The sequence below is a fragment of the Nesoenas mayeri genome, assembly GCF_963082525.1.
Source record: "Nesoenas mayeri genome assembly, chromosome: 20".
NCBI lineage: Eukaryota > Metazoa > Chordata > Aves > Columbiformes > Columbidae > Nesoenas > Nesoenas mayeri.
Window position 1 is genome coordinate 7,133,352 of NC_137569.1, and position 24,214 is coordinate 7,157,565.

A 24,214-nucleotide genomic window follows, 5' to 3' on the forward strand; every position below is an offset into this window, starting at 1 on the left:
AAGGGATACGCTACTAGGGACAGCTCACATTTCCCATCACCTTGACCCTCGCGGCCCCTTCCCACCCACCAGGTACCATTCGCACTGAGGCAGCACACCAGCCTGGATTAACACCTTGCGGGTTCCCACAGGAATCCAGCTTGCAACTTCTAATTTAATAAACCCAACCGCATGATGCATTTGCTGCTGTGATGACGGCGAGCTTCAAGCAGCTGCATGGCTATTGAGCCTCCCAAATTACATAACATTATGTATGCTTACATTAAAATTACCTTGCAATCTCTAGATTGCCTGGCAACACTTTTCCTTCAGTGTGCACAAACGGTGCACTTTTCCTCTGTAATTACATAATAATTGCCATGCATTTACCCAGCAGTTCTGGGAGAACACCATTTTTAACTTTCATTTGCTAATAAAATAAGTGGTTACTCAATAGCCCAAAATAAAGCACCCTATTGTTCCTCTTGCTAGGAGTGCTCAGGCATCCTATAATTTACTCCCCTGTTTCACTCCCTCTGCCTAGGACTACCCACATTTTTTCTTTTTGACTATTGCCTATAGTTAAAGTTTCCCCTGAGCAGGAACTGTTATGCCAGCAGCATCCAGCATCTCAGTCACACTGGGAGATGACTTCCTAAAAAAAAGGTGATGATAATCAGGCTACAAGCAGGAAACCTGTGGACACACTTGAGTCATCACCTCCCTGGAAGGTTGGCTCAGTCTGTGCCACTGCAAACACCCATTTTCTGGCTCTGCCACTGCCTTCAAAGACGCTCTCCAAAAAGAGAAACAGAATTCAAAAGGAAGCCACTATTTTCATACAGCCCTAAGGGATGCCTGCTCCCAGCATCTGGGTAAAGCTGAGCTGAGGGGGACCAGCACTGACTGCCAGCCCTGTTCCACACAAACAGAGGGGACCTTGCTCGCTTGACCAAGCCCAGCAGACTCGAGAGGCTTCTCCCATGCCGAGCAGGAGGCCGACACGCGCTCTGCAAAGCTGCCATCAGCGCTGGGGGTACTCACAGTACTCGATGCCCAAGACGATGTCTCGGAAGTAGAGCCGAGCCTGCTCCTCGCTGAAGGGCTGGTCACTTGGTACCTCCATGACAGGCCTGTTGGGAAGAAGGAGAGTAACCGAGTACTTCGCAGAAGGTAGGGTTCTCTATCCCTATGTCCCCAGCATCAAGGGTCAGGCGCTCAGAAGGTTCTGGTTGCTGTGACACAGGACAGAGGTGCAGCTGTCCTTTCTGGACATGGTGACACCTAGGCTAGTGAGGTGGGATAGCAGTGATGAGTGGCTTTGCAGTCCCAGAGCCAGAGTGAGCTACGGAGCCATCACCAACACCAGGATTAACTGCTGCTGCCTGCACAAAACAAGGCAAACACTTAATTCACTGGGAGTCCTAACGGTATCAGTGTAGTGAAAGAACAAAACTGGATCTGGCCTTTTGTTTCTTGCTAAAGCTGCTCATGGCTGTGAGCACCAGCATCACCAGGACATACCAGGCAGCAGTGGGGACAGAGTGTCTGTTGTGTACTGGATGTCACACCTGCTGGGGCTCAGTCCTGAAGCAATGCCAGCGTGCAGCTAGTTAAACCAAGGCAGAACTTAGACAAGAACTAAGGCTAAGTGGAAACATTTCCAGTGCATTGTGTGAAAACCTATTTTGCTCTTCAGGGTTCAGCCACCACCAGAACTCAGCCATTCAGCCCTAAACAGCCAAGGTTACCTGCTCAGCTTCTCCTCTCCTTTGTGTGCTGCCAATGCTGAGAGCTGCACAGTATCTGCTAAAAGCCCCTCTTCTGCCTGTGCTGCTGAAAGCTGAGGGCAAAGAGGCTGTAAGAGCTTGTCAGCATCTTCTGTTCCCCAGTAGATAAATGGCAGGAGCTAAGGACTTCACTGCACCGGGGGTTAATCCTGCTTGTCCTTGGCAGCTTGACCTTGCATTTGGACAAAACACCCACTGGCTCAAGCTGGATTTAAGCGAGCATTCCTGAGACACCATCCTTGCAAGTCAAAGCCTGTCAGAGAAAAGCCCCTCACCACAGCCAGGCTCTGTGGCTCTTCCTTTCAGCAGCCAGCACAAATCCTTCCTGCAGCATTGCTCTCTTCTCCCTTGCTGCCCATTTGATCAATGACCTTCATCTCCCATTTGCATTTTTCTGCCACTCTCTCCCCTCCCTCTTCCTGCACATTTTTTTTCTGATGAAACCAGGGAGAAAATAATGTGAGCGGCAGGACTGGCAGAGCCACTAATGGAGTCTAATTGCCTCCTGCTAGAGGCAGACAGGCTGTGCTCAGCCAAGCTGCATGTTCTCCGGCCCTGGCCGCAGCTGGTTACAGAGGCTTTTTTCTCCCCCTTTCCTACAGGATAGTCATCAGCCTGCTCACCAGCAACCTGCTGGAGCTGGTGCCCTGCAAGAGACTTGTTCATGGGGCCAGAAAGAGAAACAAGCCTTTTGGGAACCTCCCCAGCCCTGGGCGCAGTTCTCCCGACCTCACTGTGACTCTGCGGAGCTGCAGAATCAGCGCAGATGTAGTAAAAAGCAGTGAGGAGACTCCCACCATCTTATTGCTTTTACTACAGAAAAAAGCAGAAAAAAACCAGCCTCCTGCAATATGTTAGCACTAGGGGCAAAATAAAACAGTGGCTGGCAAGTCAATGCTGATGCAACCACAGACCCCTTGTGCCAAAGGAAGCCACAATGTGACTCTTATCCCAGCAGAGCATTCCTATTTAACCCTTTTCTTCAAGGCACCTGATGGGGAGCTGGCATCAAATTTGATTTCCAGATCAAAGCCAGGCACCAGGACATGTCCTCTGAGCCCATTCCCTTCCACCACATCATTCCTAGAAAATTAATGATGAACACCAAAAATTTCAACACAAGGCATCCCAGAAGGGCTACTTACCCTTTCCTCAGGAGGTCAAATACTGCAAGAAAAGAAAATCAAACTATGAATGAGCTAGAAGAGAGGACAGGGCTTATTCATTTTTTTTATCACCTACAAAACCACATCTATTCCCATACCTGCAAAATCAACTTATCTCCACTCACTTCTCTTTCCTCCCCATGACCAGGGGAGGCAAAATGAAAATATTCATCTCTTCAAAGACAATTATCCCCACCTCCCGCCAGCTCCACACAGGGAGACAGCGGGTGCTAGTTTATCAACTACGCTGCTGCTGCTCCTGGTGTCAGCCCTTTCTGATTCCAGTACATTCAAGGAGGGTGTTTGGTGTGATATCTCTGCTAAATTGGTGATATTAAAAGAGATGCTCTAAGAACACATTGCTCCATTTCTCCTGTGTCAATCAGCAGCACATGGCTGTCAAACAGGTATACACTCCCTGGCAGGAGCAGGAGGAGATTTGTTGGTGTGAGTTGAGGTCTGCAGAGCACATGAGTTTTTGTGTCTGATTAGGAGGTTAAATGGGGCTTGCCCCAGGCTGGGTTAGCGGCAACATGTTCTTCTGATCCTGCCTCTGACCTGTTCTGCATACAGAAACATCTGCCTTTATGTAGTAGGAGAGATCCTTCCTCATGAATTAAGGGTTTTCTTGCACCTCCCAAGAAATGTGAGCAGATCACCCTCCCCAAGGCACCAGGCAGCCCTGCTTACAGGTGTGAGTTAGACCAGCTGAAAGAACAAGCACAACAAGCTGGTCTGCAGTGCCTCAGATTGCTCTCCAGCTTCAGTGTGTCTGCAGGGGTCACAGAGGACACCCTGAGACAAGGCTGCTTTCTGGGGTCCCTACTGCTGTCTGCAGCCTACAGAAGCAGTCTGGAGAGACCAAACTTGTACCAGGAGGACAAGAAGCCATTCTGCATCTTTCCCTTCTCTCCTGGCTCTAGCACTGGAATCAACAGAGCTGCTGTCACATCTTTTTAGTGTGCCCTTAGCAAGGAGATGTGGGCAGCTGTGTTAAGACACAAAGCTGCCCTACCCCGCTGCAAGGGGCCCTTCCATCCCAGCTGCCTTTAGAGGTGTTTAACTTTTCTGAAAAGAGCAGTCTGCTGAAGCTGGTGCAGGTTTCCTCCCAGTACCAACCCCAGCCCTCGTACATGTTACCTGCATCACTAGGGCTAAGCCCAGGTGGTTCTGTTAGTCTGCAATGACTCACATACCCATGTACAGGTTGTCCTCTGCAGGATCATCAAGGACCTGTAATTGATAACAGATAAGGGGAAAAAGATAAAAACAGCAGAAAAAGATTTTTAATCAAATAACATTTTACTGCTTCCTGTACACTGTGCTGAGCTGCAGAGTGCTGAGAACGACTTAGGCTAATATTTAGAGATTCTGCAGAGAAAGGGGCTTTGAAGGACACAGATTTTCCTGCCTACAGAAGAATCTGGGCTTCTGCCTGTATTTGAAGAAACAGCCTACCAACAAAGGCACTGCTTGTCCTAATCTGACCTCAGCCAATACTGAAAATGGCACTGAAGCCTTGCACTTGTGCACCTTCCCAGGCTTGTCACACACAAGTTCCACTGGCCAAAGCTCGCTGCTGTTTCTACCAGCACAGCCAGCTGCACAAAGCCCAGGATCAGTTTGTCATACATTGATATCACCTTGCTTGGAATCCTCAGCTTAAATTTCTGAACAACTATTTTAAACTGATTTTGGCTGAAGTGGGGAACAGTTGAAGGAGGATGCTCTTGCTGCAATGCACACCAGACTTGTTTCAGCATATTAATAACTTATGGTGGAGAAGCAGCTCACCTCTATCAGCTTAACGATGTTGATGTGGTCCAGTTTCTTCAAGATGGCTATTTCCTGATAGACCCTGTCCAGTGGTGCCATGGGTTTGGACTGCTCTCCGGAGGATGCTTTTGACCCTCTGGGAGGAGGCCGACCTGCAATTGTGATAACGTGGTGAGGAAAAACTCATTTTTCAGCAGTGTCCGACATGCAGAAGTGAGCAGCCGCTTGCTCCTCCGCAGAAAACCTTCAGCTGTTCTGGAAGATCATCACTTTGTCAGCATTACAGTCTCCACTTGAAACTGAGATTTCCACGTCCTATTCAGACCTATTCAGCAGGTCCTGGAGCCTGGTGCTACCTGAGGGGGTTGTTGGAGACCCCTGGGAGGACAGGATTCCAGCACCTAATTAGGCTTTATGGATGGTTAATGCTGAAGAGTCTGCACTTCAAAGAGACCAAGAAAATCAAAGCCAGAAACCTAATTACCAAGTGCACTGAATTTCCCTGATGTTGTGCCTGCCCTTTCACTTCCCCTTTGCATTTTAGACCAGCCCCCCAACTACTTGGACACCTCTCAAATGAGGCCAAGTTCTGCAGCCCTTGCAGGCAACATTTCTACAGAGATTCACCTGGCTGAGTGCAATAGGCAGACCTCTAAATGTGAGATACTCACGTGGAAATCCATACTGCTTCAAGAGCTTCTTTTTGGAGAGAACTTTCATAGCCTAAGGAAAGAGGAAAAAGCAGTGTTAAAACTGAACAAGAGCCAAAGTGCTCATTGCTGTGACCTGGGAGCGTGCTGGGCATCAGGGACTTGCTCTGGGCTGTTCCTCAACATAGAGAAGAAATCTCCTGATTAGCGATGGCTACAACAGACATACACACTGGCCGCAGCTTTCCTAAAGGCACTGTCAACCACTAGTTTCATTCATCTTTTTTTTTCCCCATGAGAAAATAAATTGGTTTACTTTAAATTAAACAAAGAAAGAGGAATTCCTGCATTTGGGGCAGGAGCTTGAGAGAAGAGGTGGGTTCCTCCAGCTGACCTTTTGGCATTTGCTGGTTTGGATGATGCTATGGCCATGCCACCAGTCAGAGACACTTCCAGGCTGCTCCACTTTTACTTTGCCAGAGGGTTTAGGAAGGAACAGAGCTGGAGTGTCACAGTCACACCACTAACACCCTACCAGCCTACATCACAGGCCAGGAACAGGGTGAGGACACAGCCCTTCCACCAGCTCTGCACTGCCCAGGGGAGTCTTTTATATTCTCAGAGAATATTTTGGCCCCATAAACCTCTTCTGTGCCACCAGAGCAATACAGAGGACCTGCAGCACGATCCAGCACCATGCACAAGGCCACGAGATACTTCACAGAGCATCTATCCCTGCACCATCAGAAATGGCAGAGCCAACTCTGTGCAGGAGCACAGGGAAAGAAATAGGTTTTTGCCACCAGCTTCTCTCCGTTCTCCTACCCGATCATATGCCGCAGTATTGCATGCCCAGGCAGCTGAGGGGTGGGAGGGGGTCAGGGTAATTTTCTCTGCCATCCCATAGGTATTAGCATAACGGCAAAAGGCAATATGCATTTAATAAACAGTCTCCGTGCCTCCATCTGCTCTGTGCGTTAATAACCTTTCTGGGGGCCACTCAAACAGCCCCGAGCAGCCCAGCAGATAAACATTTCATGAGAAAACAGCTCATGGTGCAATTTGCTTAGGAAAACAATCTATGTCCCCAGGATCTGGGGCAGTCACTCTGTCTGTCCCCTAGAATGGGTAGTTACTCCTATTAATTAGACATCCAAATCTGTCATTCACACTGGAGCGACCCCTGTGACATATAATTAACCGAGGACTCCTGCAGGACACAGCCAAATGCAGAGGAACTTAACATTAATACCAGAGGTAGGCTCTGCACACTGCTTGTTTTTAACACATACAGCAAGAACAAGTCGCCAAAACCATCTCGGTGAGCTCCTTCCCGAACTGTTTTTCCTGGCAGCGATGCCACCACACGCCCCAGGATCCCCATTGCCCATCAGTGCTCCTGCTGCAGCCAGGTTCACAGCTCGCTGAAAAGGTTGTTATTTTTGGTCCTGATTCAGTGAAATCCTCTGGATTTGCACCCGTGTGTAATTGAGAAGAGACACTGTGTAGTTCTCAGTCCTGCCTGACAGCTCCTGAGCCAACTGTTAGAAATGATGGTGTTGAGAGACAGACTCAGAAGTGCTTATCTGTTACTTAGCACAGTGCTGTGTCCAATACAGGCAGCCAAATGATTCACGGTCTGCTGAAAGAGGATCCAAGGCATGCACAACCACCTCCAAGGATGGCCAGGACCAAGCCTGGAGGGCTTCCCACGCTCCTTGCTTTCATCTTCCTACGCCACTCACTTTTATCTCTCCATAATGAAAATTTATGGGAAAAATCAAAGGGGTTCATCCACCTGTTTTTCTTTAAACCAGTGCCACAGCCCGGGAGGAGCAGGCTGCCCTTGCGCCAATCCCACCCTGAGTCCTCTCTGCCTTCTGGCAAGGAGCTTTAGAAAGAGAAGAAATAGAAGATGTGATTTGCTGCTGAAAGCTCCAAAGCTGCATCAATGCTTGAGGAACCGAACCACATCCACCAGCCATGCTCGCATCAGGCAAGTCCTTCCCCGGGCAGGCTCTGGGGAGAGGCCACAGCAGCGACGAGAATTGTTCTCAAGGACAAGAGCTACTGCTGTCACTCAAACTCCTTGCAGGGTGCTACAAGGGGCAATGGGGACATTACTAGGGCTCACCTATATCATAAGTGAGCTGACTGTAAACTCCTATTGCTGTGAAGAAGCCTCAGGACGTGCTTACACCAACTCTGGAGCAGCAGCAGCTGCTGCTACACAATAGGGGTAGATCAGGAGAGGATCTGTCCCCACTGCACTGTCAAACACAAACGGGAGGATGAAGAGCAAGCTTCATCATGCAACAGGCCAGAGCTGCTTAATTGCCACAAGAGCAGAGCTGAGAGCATATGGTGGTGAAGTCTCACTTTAATTACAGCGCTAGCTGGCAGGACAAGGCTTCCTCACCGCACATAACAGGAACAACGCAGGGATGCCTGAGCAAACCTCTCCTCGCAGGCTCACATGCATGAAAGAGCCAAAGACATTAGTACTCCCAGGCAGAGGTAATTGCCCAGATAATGCCTTTGTGATAAAGAACCAGCTCAGAGCCAAGCCCAGGAGTTTTCCATTTGCACTGGCAAGTGCACCTTCAGCTTCCTCAGGAAAAGAGGGAACCTGGAGGAAATTTCCTCCACACATGCCATTGCACCCACCTTCCTTCTGACTACTCACACATGGACATGGGTTGTGACATTTTCCTTTGAGAGTCAGCAGGAGCCATGTGCTTTTCTTTGATGTACATTTATTATCTAAAGTTTACCGCTCTCTTCCTAGCAACCTTGCAGCTGGAAGCCACAGGGAAGCTGTTTTGTAAGGACACAGATGGAAAGGAGCTCCCAGGTTTACGGAGAGATGGGGTGTCCGGGACACAGCTGCTGTCTAACAGCGAGGCTTCCAGCCCATATCCTGCTGCTGGTAGTTACAATAGCCAAATGGCCATTATTTGGGGAAGGAAGCGTGATAAAACAGATCAAGCCAACAGAACTTATCAGCTTATGATGCTTTCGTAGCACTCAGGATGTTGTGTTATTTGGTAACAGTGGGTCTTGCACTGCAAGGGATCCAAACCCATGCATGGGCAGAATACCTGTGCACAGTCCCTACCTGCAGCTCCCAGGGAAGGGGGATGTTGCTCAAAAATTGTTATCAGCCACCTAAATTGTCTGCTAGTGGGTGACAGCACCCTGCAGGAGAGCTGAGCAGACCAGAAAGCATCTCCAGCCCTTCCTTATGGGTCCTGTCTGACCACAACATCCCTCAAAGTGGCTAAGAGGGAAGCTCTGCTGGGAGAGACCAGCACTGAAAAGACTAAATCAGACAGACAGGTTTGGCTGCCATGCCCCTAAAATCCTGCTCCTGCATTTGTCAGCAGTTCAGTAGCTGTTATGTGAGCCAGAGGATGAGAAACAGGGGACCTGAGCCTTCCCTTCCCACCTGGGTGGCAACCACAGTGGCTTCTCCAGGGGCTGGTAAGGTTCAGGGCTTGCTGCTGGCTGCCTTCTCCTCAGCACCAGCACTTTGTTCAGCCACCTCTTTTACTTCTTGGAAGGAATTTCTCCCCAGCACTGACAGTTGGTAGAAAACAGCCCCCCATGCAAAGGTTCTTCGGTACAAACAGAAGCAGAGAGCACAATCACACACATCTTGTTTCTTAGGAAACCAGATTAAAAAAGAAAAGGAAAAAAAAAAGAAGATAAACCCACTGACAACCTACAATGCTATTGCTTTTGTCCAGAAGTAGCATAACAAATGTCCATCATAACCACTTTTCTCTGCAAGCTGATTTAAAGATTGCAAATAGGAAGGAGACATGACCTGAGGCATCACAGAATCAAATTCCATCAGCACAATGACTCCAAACTAGATCTCCGCCTGGACACATTTGCCTTTGCTTTTTATTTGCTGCTTTTTCATAGAGCTTGGCATATCTCCTTTTTCCCCCTCCCTAGTCACTGTCAAAGCACCTCCTGCAAAGTGAGACACTGAACCCTTTCCAGCTGTACAGGGCTCCTTGGCAGAGCCCCGCAAATGCTGCTGTGACAGCTCCGTGTGCCCCAGCAGCAGCAGGGATGGAACACGGTAACAGGGACCTCTGCTCTGCGACCCTGCTCCACATCCCAATGGGGTCTCCTCCAGGGTCACACACTTGGTGTTGAAAGTTCGGTTTCCCAGGTCTAACACATTCCCTGCACCCGCTGATGTCAGTCAGCACGCTTTCACAGCTCTCCACAGCACCGCAGTTGTTCACAGCAGCGAAGGATAAAGCTCTTGGAAGCATTCACTCATCTTTAATGGAAGGTAAAAAAAACCCACAAAGTAAATACAACAGAAAAGTGGTGATCAGCTTTTTTCTTTGAGAGTTTTTCCTAATTCTAGGCCAGATGCAAAACTCAGTAGAGCAATAGAAATCTTTCTTTTTGCTTTGACAGGAACTACATACAGTTCCTGGTACCTATAAACTCTGTCTTTACAAAGAGTCCTAGCAAAGCACCCCATGTCCCAGCAAGAATCAGGAGTCACACTCTGAATTATACTCCAAAATAAAAACATTCTGCTTTCTTAAAAGTTTTGATCCTTTTTATTGCAGCACACTAGCTTAAAGAAAACAAAACAGGGAGCAAGAGCCTGGCCTCATGCTAAAACATTGCACATGTGAATTGGTTATTAGGTGCTACTCTAGAGACTGATTTCCAACAATTACCTGTTATTGCTTTTTACTACTGAGACAAAAACAACCCTCCAGAGCTAAATTTGGGGAAAAACAGACACACAGAAAAGGGCCTCCCAACTATCAGAATTGCAACTGCTATTACTAAGTGCTGGTGAGAGGCAGTTGCATTAGGTACCCAGGGGGTCAGGGTGCATCGCTGCAATGCAGCCTTGGCCAGAGCGATCGGCACAGAAGTTCTCAGCGCTGGGAGAGCACATGGGTCAGATACACCGGGACACATGGGGAACTAAGTAACCATCAGCCAGTTATGCAATTTGCTGCTATTTCTCTGAAGCTTTAAAAGGTCCGCCAGCTCCTGGACTGTTTTAGCATTGTGGAAAAGTGGAGGTCCCCCCATTACAGCTTGTACCCCTGGAAAACACAAGCATGGGCACCTGGAAGAATTAAGGGCCACATTGTGTCTGCTGCGACAGCAGCTGGGGAAGGGGAAAGCTTGAAAAGGCAGCAAGCACATGGAACACAGACTCAGCATCACAGCCCCTGGGCAGCAGCACAGTCACCTGCCCTCTCCTCTCCCATATGCTGACACCCACCGCAATACAATGCAGGCAGACGCTGCCGATACTCTCGCTCTAGTCCCATCTCTCCACCTGCTGTAGCACTGTACACACCTCCCAGGATCAGCTCCACAGCCCCAGGGTCACTGCCGAGAGCTGGTTCAGACCCTGCTTTGACCCCCACAACAGGAGGGTCGGGGATGACCGAAGAACACGTCCCAGCAATCCTGACAGTAAGGCGGTCACCCTGTCCCTCTCTGGATAGCGAGGCTGAAACAGAAGTGTGCAGGCATAGGAGCCACTCTCGGGCTGCAGCAGCTTTAACGTGTTTGCTTAGATTATAAAAAGAAACAGAGATTAAGCAGGGATTAACTAACACATACCAGGCTAACCTGGACACAGGCTTTCACTTTTGGCTTTGATTTGCCCAGATAAATCTACATCCACAGAGTTAACCTATATCCAAAACATGGATGAGCACATAGCAGGCAATACCAACCTAAACCCACCTCTCCTTGTGAATTGTGACAACCACCTCGCCCACCTCACAGTACCAGTATTCCCAGAAAAAAAGGGCAATGACAAAATAAATATTACAATTTTCAAATAAAAATACTTTCAGCTGGAAAAAACCACTACGTGATGTGTTGCTACTCTGCGCTGCTGGTCCTGGCACTGCCTGTACTGGGGGACAGATGGATCAGGGAAGGCACATCATTCTCTGCAGAACAAAACCATCCTGCTGCAGGGCACGGGAGGGAGGGCTTGGGGAACAGGAGCCATTGGAAACAGCAGCGGCGCTGCTGCGGTGGGTGACTCAGCTTGGAAAGCACAGGGATGGAAAGAATTGTGGTTCCTTTGCTCGGCCAGCTCCTGGACACCTTGTCCAGATTTCTCTCTCATCTCTTCCATCCTTCATTTCAAAGCATTTCTCCTGCAGTTTCGTGCCCACTGGAAGCACAGAAGAGCTAATTAATGCTAACAGGCGTGCAACTCCCACTCGGTTGCACCAACCTGGTCTGTCACTTCTAAGTCCAAGAGTCAGGGAGGAAAAACTATCTGGGGAGCAGCAGGAAAATGACCACATTTTACCCAGTGAGGGCAGCTGGGTTCAGGTCCAACAGCACTGCAACCATCCAGCTCTGCTGGGCACAAACCCACCCTGGGATCCACCAAAAGCTGCCGAAAGCTGCTCCCACAAGCCTTCAGGCACAGCAAGGCAGTTCACCTTCTGACAGCTGCCCAGCTCCTGCTCTCAGCCTGAGCAAAACAGGCCGCAGGGCAAGCCCAGGGACAAGAGCACATCTTCCACAAGCAGCTTTTGCAGGAATCCCAGCTGGGATTTGCCTGCTTCTGAAAGCAGAGGGACAGCAAAGGAGCCTTCAGCATAAGCAGCCTTTTTAAATTCAAACCCCTGCAAACTCTGGCTTCAGCTCAACATATGATTTAAAAGCCAAAGTTTGCCTTATGCCCTGCATCCTACACCTCATGACCTGACAGGAGGCATCCCGCAAGGGGGTAAGATGCAGCAGAGCCAGGCACTGCCCAGCTGGGCCACGCTGTTCAGCATCTTTCCGATAAACTCCCCCATTCCATTACAAAACACGCAGGCCAAACTTCCAATGCACAGCAGGTGCTGAATACCACCACCCACATGCCTCTAATTTCAGGTGACCTGCTTCAGAGCTAGAAAATGTCAAGACAAATCAACGATACGCTTGTGCAGCCTGCTGCCGCATTCCCTGCCTGTTGTGTAAAGCAGCCCACCCGATTTCGCTCCCGCTCAGCACCGCACGCAGGCAGACACGCAGGCAGCACCTTGCTCCATGCCCAGCGGGTAAGTTTGACTCCTTGCATGCCACACAAATCAGAAATGCATATATGCTAAAACCAGCAAGGGAAAGGGGACCTAGTTCTCAGGGGTGCAACGGGGAAAAGAAGAGCAACGGCAGCAGCGAGAAGCAAAGAGACACTTACATAATACTTGTCGTCATTCTCGTTGTAGGCCAGTTTCACAACACCGTAGGAACCCTAAAAATAAACACAAATTGCACAGTAAGTTCAGCAGCTTCACCTCATCTCCTTGCTGCTCAAGGCTTGTAAAGCATGGCCTTACACAGATAAAAAACCCCTTCAAGGCGCCAGGCCATGTCTAGCCCCTGCAGCGAGGTCATCGATTTTGGCAGCTCTGTTGGAGCCAAGGGGCATTTGAGGATTAGCAATGTCTGGAGAGCTGAGCGTTAGCTCATCACCTCCTGCCCTCAGCCACAGCCACTGTGTCTGTCCTGACTCAGACATCGGTGTGGAGAAGAGAATAATTTTCAAGCAGATTGATTTTTTGTGCAAGTTTGGAAATTCTGCATGGACATCTTTCCTACACTTCTGTGCAAGACCACTTTCAGCAGGAAACCTTTCCATCTCTTGGTAGCCAAACTCCATCCAAGCCACTCTTTTTAGCAGTTCTGTGTCAACGCTACACATTGTATGCAAGTAAGATATGACACTGTGGCTAGGTATCATCCCTGACAGCTGCCTGTCGAATAAGTGAGTGGGGTGAACATTACAGCCTTCAAAGCATTTCTCTCCACTTTGCTGAGAGCTGGAATGAAGGTTCAGGTCTCAGAGAAGACGGACAAGCCATCTGGCTGATCCAGAAGCTCAGCAGGTCCAGGAGACCCTCAGGGTGCTGATGGACTTGCTGTGACCCACAGGGAAGGAAGAGATGGGGCAAATCCACCAGAGAAAAGGCTTCATACTCTCCTTAAATCATATTTAAGCCAATGACAAAAGCCATAAGCAGGACTGAAGCTGTATGTGCATTTCAGACGACCTGCTGTACCACCAGCAGTGGTATCTCCAGCCTTACGCCACGACTGCCAGCAGCCAAGCACACAGCACACATGGGAAAGGGTGTCTCCTCCCGCAGCCCGGGGCCTCTCATTGTGTGGAGGAGTTTGGGCTAATGAAACTTAAGGTGAAGGTCTCTGCAGCTCAGGGTGCAGTCCCTTGAGACTGCAGTGTTCCGACTGCAAAGGTAGACACAGCTTCCAGATGGCACCGGCACTCGTGGACCCATCTGCAGTGGTGGCAGACGTCCAAATGTGCGGGTGTCTGAACCGCTCACCAGCCCAGACCTCTAAATAACTTGGGAGAAATCTCTTCTGAATCATTCTGCAGCTTTTAAATGGGGACTAGAATTAAACTAGCATCTCATTCATGGACATAAAAACTTTAACTAGTCCTGATGGGGACCAAACACCTGCCATGATCTTTTTTTGGTTGTCTTGCCTTGTTGGGCTGTTTTAATGCATCAAAAGGCACTTAGTGTTACATTTGGCAAGCGAATATCTTGGAAGGGAGCCAGCTTAACTGCCTTCAGAGGGAAAAAGAATAAATTTAGATTTCAGAGGAAGTAGCTCCACTTTGACCTTGAACAAAACTTGCTCTAATACGGCAGAAAAAACTAAATAAAAAACCCCAAACAAACACAAGTTGCAAGGAGCCTCGGGATGGCACAGTCTTTCCACTTGTACTTCTGTGTCCATGAAAGTCACTTGTGACAAACAGGAGCTCCAGTAACATACCTTGCCTATTTCACTCTGCAGCTTGTACTGGTTTAATTGCACACAGTCCTGCGGATCAAAAGGAGAACATAATTAGAGTATTGGTAAAAGCAAATCACTGAGTTTCAATCAGTATCAAGCAGAGGCAGAGTGCTGAATAATGAAAGACTAAATTGTATTTAAACTAGTATATGTAACATGATAAGCACTTTGATTTTTTTGGCAGCCCAGGACAAAGCAATTATGGGCTGAATTCTGACTCCAGTTGTGCTGCTGTAACACCAGAGGCCCCTCTACCCCAGATCCCCAACATCACTCCAGGTTCAGCCTGGAGCTGTGCCCAGGGGAACCCTCACCTGGATCACGGCTGCTCTTTGAGTAGAGCACACAGAGACAAACTCCTTTGCAGTGCAATGCGAACAATGCAGATTCCCTTCAGCCAACACTGTACTTGCCAAAATAAATCACCCCTAAGCTGGGCTGATCTCTTTTGCAAGCTCTCCAGCACTGAAACCCAAGGGTGGATGCAGACCCCAAGCGAGCTGTGACAGGGGTGTAACGAGGGGCTGTGGAGTCACTTGACAGACTGGGAGCCAGGCAGGGGGTGATGGTGGCCCCAGGTGTCAACTGCTGGAAGCCAAGGAAGAAGAGGAGCCACACAGTCACCCAACGCCAAGTCCACCCTTTTCTTTAGTATCATACTACCTGACGGAAAACACTTTCTTCCACAGCAGCAGCAAAACCTCCACAGTTGCATTTCACTTGGAGCTGACCCCTCCACCCTCATTAATTACAGGGTTAATTACTGACATAAAATACACAAACAGCTAGTTAAGCCTTCCCACAAAAGAAAGCAGAAGCGGTGCAAGATGCTGTCAAGTCCATCTGTAAGAACAGGAGGTGTTACAGCACCAGCCCTGTGCAGCATCCACACCAAAAGCAACATCCTCTGTCTCTCAGGATGCATTACAGCATAGATATGGCAGATGATAATTTTGACTTTTCCCCATCACCAACCAGAAAACACTCCTAACACAAGCGATCATCACAGTGAAGGAGAATAAAGGAAGGGAGAACTGCTGACAGGGTCTGCAGCAGTCTGAGTTTCTGCTCACTCTCACTGCATCTGTACGCCATCCACTCCTCCATCACTCCCCGCTCAGATAATCACCAGTGAGAAGCATCTCAGCTTCTTGTGCCTCCAGCACTTGAGCTGAACTCAGCAAAAATCAAACCAGATTATAGGTGCTTTCTACCTTTTTCTTGCAGAAAGATCACAATTCACAGCTCAAGTGACTCCTGCCACAGGTTGCTGCAGACTGGCAGGGCTGTTATGATATTATTTGGTTCTCCTGCAGTAAGTAGGATAACTATACTATTCATTTATCAGGGGAAAACAGCTACCTTTGGGCTAAGCGTTTCTTAAAGATAATGTTGTACAATCGTCTTGGTTTAATCACACCAATATATTTGCAACTGCTGATAAATACAAACAAGAACCTCAACAAGATCCTTTAATGAAAAGCTGTCAGTGAATTAGAGTGCTGCGTCTGTCCAAGTGTGCACTAATTGTTCTGCCTTAAAAAAAAGAAGATGCCCCATTTGTTAACATGTCCAAGGTGTTAATCAAGAGAAGGAAGGGGGGGAATAAATGCCACAGAAAGTAAAATTTGATCAAAAATCATAAAACACAACTAAGCCTACAGCCCCAATCCAGCCCTTCCACAGCTGCAGCTTTGGGCTTTCTCCTTCTCTCACACCTTGCCCTTAGACAAGTTGGAAATGTAACTTTATTTAAAGGTTAATTAATCCAAGGAAAATAAATTAGCAATGCCTGTGGGGGATACTTCTTTGGAGACATATTTTCCAAGTACCTTTGTTTTTTTTTCAAGACAGCTCTAGTTTGAGCACCACAGTAACACCTCCAGAAGAAATTAGCCTGGGGGACTCATGGGGCTGGAAGGGGAAGCTCTCCAGCCGACGCTGCATAGCAGATCAGTCCCCACCGCTGCCCTGGTCCCATCTGAGGTTACCTTGGTGCACAACAAGGAAATCACGACCTTATAAAGAAAACCAGGCAGCTCCCAGAGACTGGAGCAGCACAAGACCCAGATGAGCCCTTCACCAAAGCGCTGCCTCCCACAGCTCTTGACAGCAGTTGGCCAAACAAGCAGGAGACCTACGATAAAGATGTGAAGAGCCAAGGAAAGAAAGGACAAAGAAGCGATTTATTTTCCATGTCTCTGGGACAAGACGTGGACATCAAGTGTAGGAAAATTCCCTTTGTAAGCTCATCCTCCTCCCTGCATGCAGCACTGAGGAGGGAGGATGCACTGGCCTGACTCATCCTCTCCTGCTGAAGCACACACGGCCCCAGCCCCTTGACAAGATGTGTGGGGCCATCCAGGCAGCCAGGAGCTGGAACAACCTCCTGCTGGTCCCGGGGTGGAGGGACCATGGAGATGCAAGGGCTGGAAGAACCAAGATGCCAGGGAGTGGGTGGATGCAGAGAGAGAAAAGGAACATATGAAAGAGAAAAGACAATTCAGCAATAAGAGATTGGAAAAAGAGAAGGAATAAAGCAATTAACTGTGCTGACAGGTCTGGGGAGAAAGCCTGGAAAAAGACATTTTATTCTTCTAGCCAGACTCCAATAAAGACTTTTCTTGGCTAACTAAAATTTTTGGTTTGGGATGGCAGAATGAAAAAAACAGCATTGCATTTGCAAATGCCATTTCCAGTTTTCAGCACCTCTACCCTTTCAGACACAAGCTCTGTCATTTTAGGGGGGACAAGCTCTGCCCAACACAGCAACAAGACGCCCATCAATCTGCACAAACATGCTCAGAGAGTCCTGCCCCAGTACGTACGAGCACTGGAGCATCATCCGTGCAGCAAAGCAGAAGCTGCTTTCAGCAGCCCCAGGAAAACCCTCTCTGCTCACCATGCTGCCAGCACCGAGCAGCAGCTGGGAATGTCACATCAGAGGCAATATGGGCCAGCAGCCTAAACTCTGAGGCTCTGCAGAGTTATGTACCCATAATAGCTTCAGCTCAATTACTTCTGTGCCACAGCTAAAGGCAAAGCCATTCCCTTCTTAGAGCAAAGCACTGATGGGCAGCAGAGGCAGGAGAAACCCCACCAGCCTAGCAGCACTCCTACCAGAGCAGATGGTGCTGAAAGAAACTGCCAGGCCACAAGCCATTCGTAATCTAAGAAAGGTAGGGAATGAGTAGGAAATTTTAAAAATTACAGATCAATTTTGATAGAGATATGACAGATCAAGTTAATTAAGTACACAGTAATGCTGTCAGGAGAGCAGAATGCATTACTTCTCTTGCAGAGTTAATACTGCAGATCCAGACTTGTCAGCAGTCTGTCCTAGGGCAATTAGCTAATTGGTGGCTCTGCACGGTTGACAGGGAGCTCTGTGCAAGACAACAAGCCCTGGCTCTGCTGCAGCCCTGCCTGCCCTGCAGTCACCGTCTTCCTAAATAACAGACCCAAGCAATGCTGCTCAGAATGCAGATATTCGTGGTGTTGGTGCTGGGGATTCACCGGATGAATCCTCCTGCAGTCACAGGCTCCGCTTCAGCTCTTGGCCCTCTGATCCCCAAACGTAAGTTTTCCTCCCAGCCTGTGAACAAGTATTAGACCAGCACTAAAAAAAAGCTCAGAAGCATCTCTCTAACTGAATACATGGTTCTTCCATAATTCAGCAGAGAACGACAGAAGATTCGCCTCTGCTGTATCCCCACATTCCATCTCCCCATAGCACATCTCTCCATTATTTCTCTGGGTCAGTGAAGGATACAGAACCACTGACAGCAAGGCAGTGAGCTGCCACTCCTGCTGTCACTGTGGAGGGAAAGCAGTTTCAGTTCTAGATAGCTATCGGAATAGCACAAGAATTTTTTATATGCAGCTGTGCCATCCATCTTGGCTCCTGATGTACGGCACCTGCATGTGTGCCACTGATAAAGCCTGAATGCTCATGAACTTCATTCTTGCACAGACTGTAACTCAGGCAGCGGCCACAAGCTGGAGCGATGGACATCCTGCCACCTGAAAGGCACTGCCTGATGATGCTGGATACACAATGCAAGGAGAAAGGAGCAACTCCAAAATGGCTTTAAGCAGGTGAGAGACAGGGACTCTAGTACAAATGTGTGGCTTGCCCAGAATGAGATGTGTCAAAGAGTCACTTTTGCAGGGGGACCAGGGGCAATGCCTTGACCGGTGAGCTGGATCTCAGAGTGACCTACCAGCTTCCCTGCTGAATGAGGGTCTGCATACCAAAATGATCAATAGAAAACACAACAGCAGCTGCTGCTAAGTACATCGTGATTGTATTTCTCATCACAGGGTTATTTTATCCCCCAAAGGGCCAAACGTTCCCTGTAACTCTTAGAAACCCTGCCCATACTTCCTGGCTCTGCTCAGTCTTCCCTGCCCACATCCAAGGCTCTGCTAATTGTGTGGAGCAAACATACTCAGCAAATGCATGTAACAACCGATCTGCTTTCAGTTTTCTTCCGAGCTCCCTGCTGTATCTCAATTAGCTGTATAGCTTGGATTTGGGCTGTCAGTGCCTCTCACAGCAATGAACACAACAAACGTGCAATAACCACTTAGTAACAACCGGTGGGACAGACGCAGGATGCTGGAGCTGGGCTGTGCACAGGCTGCACACTCGCCTTGCTGTCACACACCTGTGCCTCATTATTCAATGGCCAGCTTCAAACTTCATCCTATAAACAAGCATGCAACTTTCCAGTCGTTTTCCTATTCCTTACAGGATAGAGCTAATGTACTTATGGGCTGGGAAGCTCCTGAAAGCACCGCAGCAAGGGCGAGCACCCACCTCCGACCGTGCACAGCCCTCGCCCGGGCTCCCTTCCCCCTTCTACCGCAGCGATTCCCCATTAATATGAATGATTCTTTCCAACAAGCACAGCTTTGCTAAGCATCTGAGCTGAAACAGAGTAGGGCTGGTGACCATTAAAAACGCAGCAGTGCGTGTAAGGGACTGCTGCGGGAGCAGTGGAATGAAAGGCTCTGCATCTGCATTCCAAACTAAGATTTGCTAATTCAAGGCTGTAACTATTGCTCCCCAAGATGCAGATGCTGTGGGAGAGGACAGAGTACTCTGAATTTGCTTGCAGATGGTAATGTGCTAGTCACACTCGACTGCAGTTACTTCAAAATGGATTTCGGACAAGCCTCACTCCTGGCACAGTCAAAGTACTGCAGGATGGGAGAGCTGGCACTCAAGTCACGTCTGCTTCCAAGAACCAGCTCCTCTCCCTCCCCATCCCTCTGTTAAAGCACACTGCTACCGTCACAGATGCTGCAAGCTCTGCAGTGCACCTTCTGCAGACATCTTTATCAGCTGGGGATGCCACAACCCACCTCATAGCAAATGTTATGTGCAAAACTTTGGCCAATTTGCTCGTGCACAGCACCCGTCCTCTCAGATCTGCAAGGGGAAAACACCCACTTTCCATGAGGGGAACACTAAGCCACACAGATGTTAAGCTCCAGGTCACTTAGACCCACACTGGCAAAAGTCTAAACTCCAGTGATTTGGGTTCCTTATGACATGGAGTGGGATCACAGTGGTATTTAGGCATCGCAGCTAGGAGCACCACATTGGCACAGTGGCACCAGCAGAGCCATGTTCAGCAACACGTTCCCCCATCAATGGGGTGAGGAAGAGTGAGATGGGCACTGCTCCTGAGCCCCCACCGCTGTCTCTGTCCTGCTTCACTGCCCAGGCACAGCTGCAGAGCTGAATTCACTGGGTGAGCAGCTGGAGACAAATGGCAAGGCAAGGAAAACTTGGAAGGTTTTCCTCTACAAACAGTAGATTAAAATCTCAGGAAACACACAGCCCGGGCTTGGGGGATAATTCAGGTGTGAGTCTGTGTTTTTTCCGCAAACCAGCTGCCAGCCCTGCAGAGACGACATTCCCTCCCCAGTACTCCAGACAGCCCATTCCCCACTTAAAATCCTTCCCCAGGCTGCAGCATTTTACAAAACATTTTGGCTTCAAGAACCACTCATTTACACCACCTCCATCACACCGGGCTTTCAAAGAAAGCCATGCTGAACCCCTTCCCCCTTCCCCATGGGCACTGCTGCAGATTTGGCATCTTCAGCGCAACACCAGGCAGTGTGGTTCGAGTGGCCTTTCCCTCTGAGGTGACAGCATGTCACTGCCTGCGTGTCAGTGGGGAAGAAAGGCTGCAAAGTAAAGCTGCAGACACCTTGCTCCTTGTCCTTCCCCAGGACAGCAGAGGGTTCCCCATGCAGCACAACACAGGGAGCTGCAACCAGCACCCTCTTCCATTAATACACTTGACCATTAACACCCTGGGACAGGCCTGAGCCCAGGTCTGGTACCAAGAGAGCAGCCACAAGACAGATGGGCAGGAACAAACCAAAGAAACTCCTCTGAAGAAGCAGGGTCACAGCCCTTGGTTCCCACTACTGTTATAACCCATACAAACACTTCAAAGACAAAGGAAAACCCTGACAAGAGTAGGAAGCATCAGTGCATTTAAGCTCTTTATAAAATTAAATCATGCTTTCAATAATGGTAAAATACAACAAGAGATATATAATCTCCAGAAGCTTAAATCCATAAAATATCAGCAGCAAAGCCGCTGTGACTGATAAACTCCCCAAGGGCACACACAGTAAAGACACAAAAGCAAAGCCATTTGGCCACAGCCCTTTCACTGAACAACCTGACAAGCCTTCTGTGTTCTACTGCTACATAACAAGGGGGTCCAGCCCCTGTGGGGGCTACGCCAGGCAGGAGAGGGCTGAGGGAGCCAGGGCTGCACCCAGCAGAGGTCTGAGGGATGGATGCAAAGGTGTTCAGCCACTCCAAGCTAATATGGTCCTGGTTTGGGGGATTTTTTCCCCCCTTATTAAAAACAGTGCTTTCAGACCTACTACTGCAAAAGACTGCAGACTCACAATACCAGTTAGGACAGACTTACCGCCACCCCACAGTTCTAGGGGAGAACATGCCTACCTCAGAATCCGATATGGAGACCCGATTGGACTCTATCGTTGGCCTCCTCACTATACGTGGTGATGGCCCTGTGGCATAAGGACCACAACCCGGAGTGTTGCTAGAGGTCAAATAACCTCCTGATGATCTTTCCTGGAGAGACAACTTCCTACTTGATAAGACAGGTCTAGTGAGAGGTCTCTTGGGAACATGCCTCAAGTGAGCATCTTGCGACCGTTGGGAAGGCAGAAATTCATTAATTCCCACGTCACTGTTGACTCCATTTCTTTGGATGTCCTTTATATTATCAGAAAAGACTGTGTCATTTTCTTCATTGTTTTCTTCACCATTTTGGTCACTTCTGTCTGGGCCAACAGCCACATCTATGGCTGCCACTCGCTCTGCCAGTTCAGTCTGCGTGTCTTTGCAGCACGTGCCTATGCCCACATCGACGGCATTTGTTGGAGAGTCCCCCATCGCTGCGTCCAGCCCGTATGGTCTCAGATGGCACTGCAGAGAGCTGCGATGCTGTCATTCACAGACAGCACATGGCATGAAGGAACCTCTCCATGAAATACCTAAATGGAAACACAAACAGAGGTAAAATGAATAATAATGTTCACTCAATGCAAACATAACCAAGACACCCATATCTGGCTTCTTCCAACATCTAAAAGAGCAAAGGTAAAACACTGGCAGGCTGTGAACGAGTTGCAAACACTGAGAAGGAAAGGCAAACTTGAGCACTGAGCTAGATATGAAAGTGATAAAGATGAGGTTTTATCTGATGTGCAACAAGTGACACAGCTAAAGGGAACTTCTGCAGCTAGACTGACAGTCAACCAGGCCTTACAATAAAGGAAGAAGTACAGCTTCTGAACAAGCCAAGGGTAAAGAGTCAAACTTTTGGCCTCTTGAATTCTCATTTATAGGGTAAAAGAGCCCGTTATGTATCCAACCTCAACGCACATAGCAAATCCACAGCCATTTAGGGTTCCGTGGTGGTCTTTGTAGCCCTGTATGTCATTAGAGAGTGTCACACAAGAGCCTGGAAGCCAAGCCACGGCTGGTGACTTCCACACTCTGACTTATTTGCAACATAGCCAACAGCAAAGGTCAAATTTAAAAGCAAGTCTGGTTCCAGGGTCGCCCTGGCCTCCTTCCAGTTGCAACCGGTGTGCAAACACACACTATCCATGCTGCCCAACATGTATAAACGCTACGCTGAGCTGCAAATCAACAGCACCTAACAATTACCAGCATGTGGGAATCAGCTTTTCCTTTGGAAAAGGTCTACAGAACACAAAAATACAACACAAAGTTAAAACTGCTGAATAAAATGACTGTTTCCTGGATGCTAATTTCAGTCTTAATTTAAAACAGATTTCAGTCTTCCCAACACAACCCAGAGCAGGAAATGCTCTGCAGCACATGGCTGTCACCCCTTAATTGCCCCAAAGATGCATCTTCTCATCCCTCCATGCAGTGTCTGGGGACAGTAGGGGAGAACTTAGTTTTAGTCACAGCATCCTGGACTGTACCCAGTGCAGAATTAGCTCTGAAATATTGCAACCTTTGGCTCTCTACATGCAAAGCAGGTTATGCATTAATATCCCTGCAAGTGCAGAAGCCATGCTGAAGCAATCTTTTATATCCAAAGGAAAGCAGAGAAATATCTGGATGGGAAGTTTCACCCTAGGTCGTGTGCCGATCACAGGAGACACACTCTGGGCACTCAGCATCACAGAAAGGAACATCCAAACCCAACGTGCTCCTCCTCACAGCCCACTGTTCATCTCCTTCCCCACCCCAGTATAATCATCCCCCCTTCTCCCATCTTTTCTGCAGGCTTGTTTGAAACGAATTGACAGACGCGTCACTCACTCAAAACAGTAATGAAATGGTGAGATCAGCTTTAAAAGCTTCTATTAAAACTACATTTAAACCCTTCAATCCCAAAGCACAAATGCCTTTCAGAGCCAGGACACAAGCCCTGTGGCCACCCTGTCACCTCCCCAGGGTGTCACCCCCTCAACAGAAGCACATTTGCACAGCTCTAACCCCCAGCTCAGCCTGCAAAATAAATCATCATCTAAGTGACAATCTAAATAGATAAACTTAAGATACACCTCATAAATCAGTTTATCTGATCAAAACAAACAGACCCATACAGCCTCACAAATAATACTGTGCTGCTAAAAGTACACTAAAAAAAAATATCTAGCAAGAGTTAAGATAAAATAACTGTTCATCTGCAGAGCTGGGCTTTGTTTCAGGTTCTGCAGTTTTGAAGGATTCCTTTTCACTGATAAATCCTCCAAAAACATATTGGAAAGCAATGGTTTCTGAATAAGCGAATCAGTTACGCACAGACCAGTCTTACTGCGCATAAAACTCAGTACAAAAGGCAATTATTTATTTCTCCAAGGCTAAAATAAATCAATGCTGGATTTGCAGTTTGCCAGGCGGTAACACAACCGTGCTTTGCTGTGATGGGAAATCCCAGTGAAATTGAGACACCATCAGCACCTTCTACAGGCTCCGGCGCAGCTTTGGCCCCAATGCTCTTCACACAGTCACCAGTCTGATCCCCGCAACACTAAACACCTGCTGGAGATCGGAGGATTATGCTGCAGACATGAACTAAAGCTGCAAACAAGCTTATATGAGCAAAATTAATTTACTTACACATCTTATTTACCATTTTTCCCTGTAGCTATTCCTCTGCTGCAGGCAGAATGCCACTTCATCGGTGTTTTTAACAACATATTTATCAAATGGCTGCACATGTTTCCCAGGCAAGCAGTGAGCAGGGCACAGTACAAAAAAACCTTTTGAAATGAATATGGTTCTGGAGAAAATCTGTCTGTATTGTACGTAGGAGTGGGAGATGAGCAAATGCAACTAATTTTGCTGCTCAATAATGTATGTCAAAGCATTGTTTGAAAAATAAAAAACTGTAAATCTAGCTTACTGCTTGCTCCATCTATTTGGACAACTAGAAACATTCCTATGAGAAAGGAT

The 24,214-nt window shown here is 48.2% G+C and overlaps 1 protein-coding gene across 1 annotated transcript in view; it reads right to left on the reverse strand.

The window, feature by feature from the left end:
- CAMKK1 (calcium/calmodulin dependent protein kinase kinase 1) overlaps positions 1 to 21,667 on the reverse strand; it is a gene marked incomplete at both ends in the record, with an annotated part of 43,219 nt that extends 21,552 nt beyond the window's left edge. The window contains 8 exons of the mRNA XM_080357364.1: positions 1,024 to 1,112; positions 2,915 to 2,936; positions 4,132 to 4,168; positions 4,730 to 4,863; positions 5,383 to 5,434; positions 12,581 to 12,634; positions 14,188 to 14,235; positions 21,212 to 21,667. Coding sequence (XP_080213490.1) covers positions 1,024 to 1,112; positions 2,915 to 2,936; positions 4,132 to 4,168; positions 4,730 to 4,863; positions 5,383 to 5,434; positions 12,581 to 12,634; positions 14,188 to 14,235; positions 21,212 to 21,667 — 892 coding nt within the window. The remainder of the gene's footprint in view (positions 1 to 1,023; positions 1,113 to 2,914; positions 2,937 to 4,131; positions 4,169 to 4,729; positions 4,864 to 5,382; positions 5,435 to 12,580; positions 12,635 to 14,187; positions 14,236 to 21,211) is intronic.
- Between the last annotated feature and the right edge of the window lie 2,547 nt (positions 21,668 to 24,214).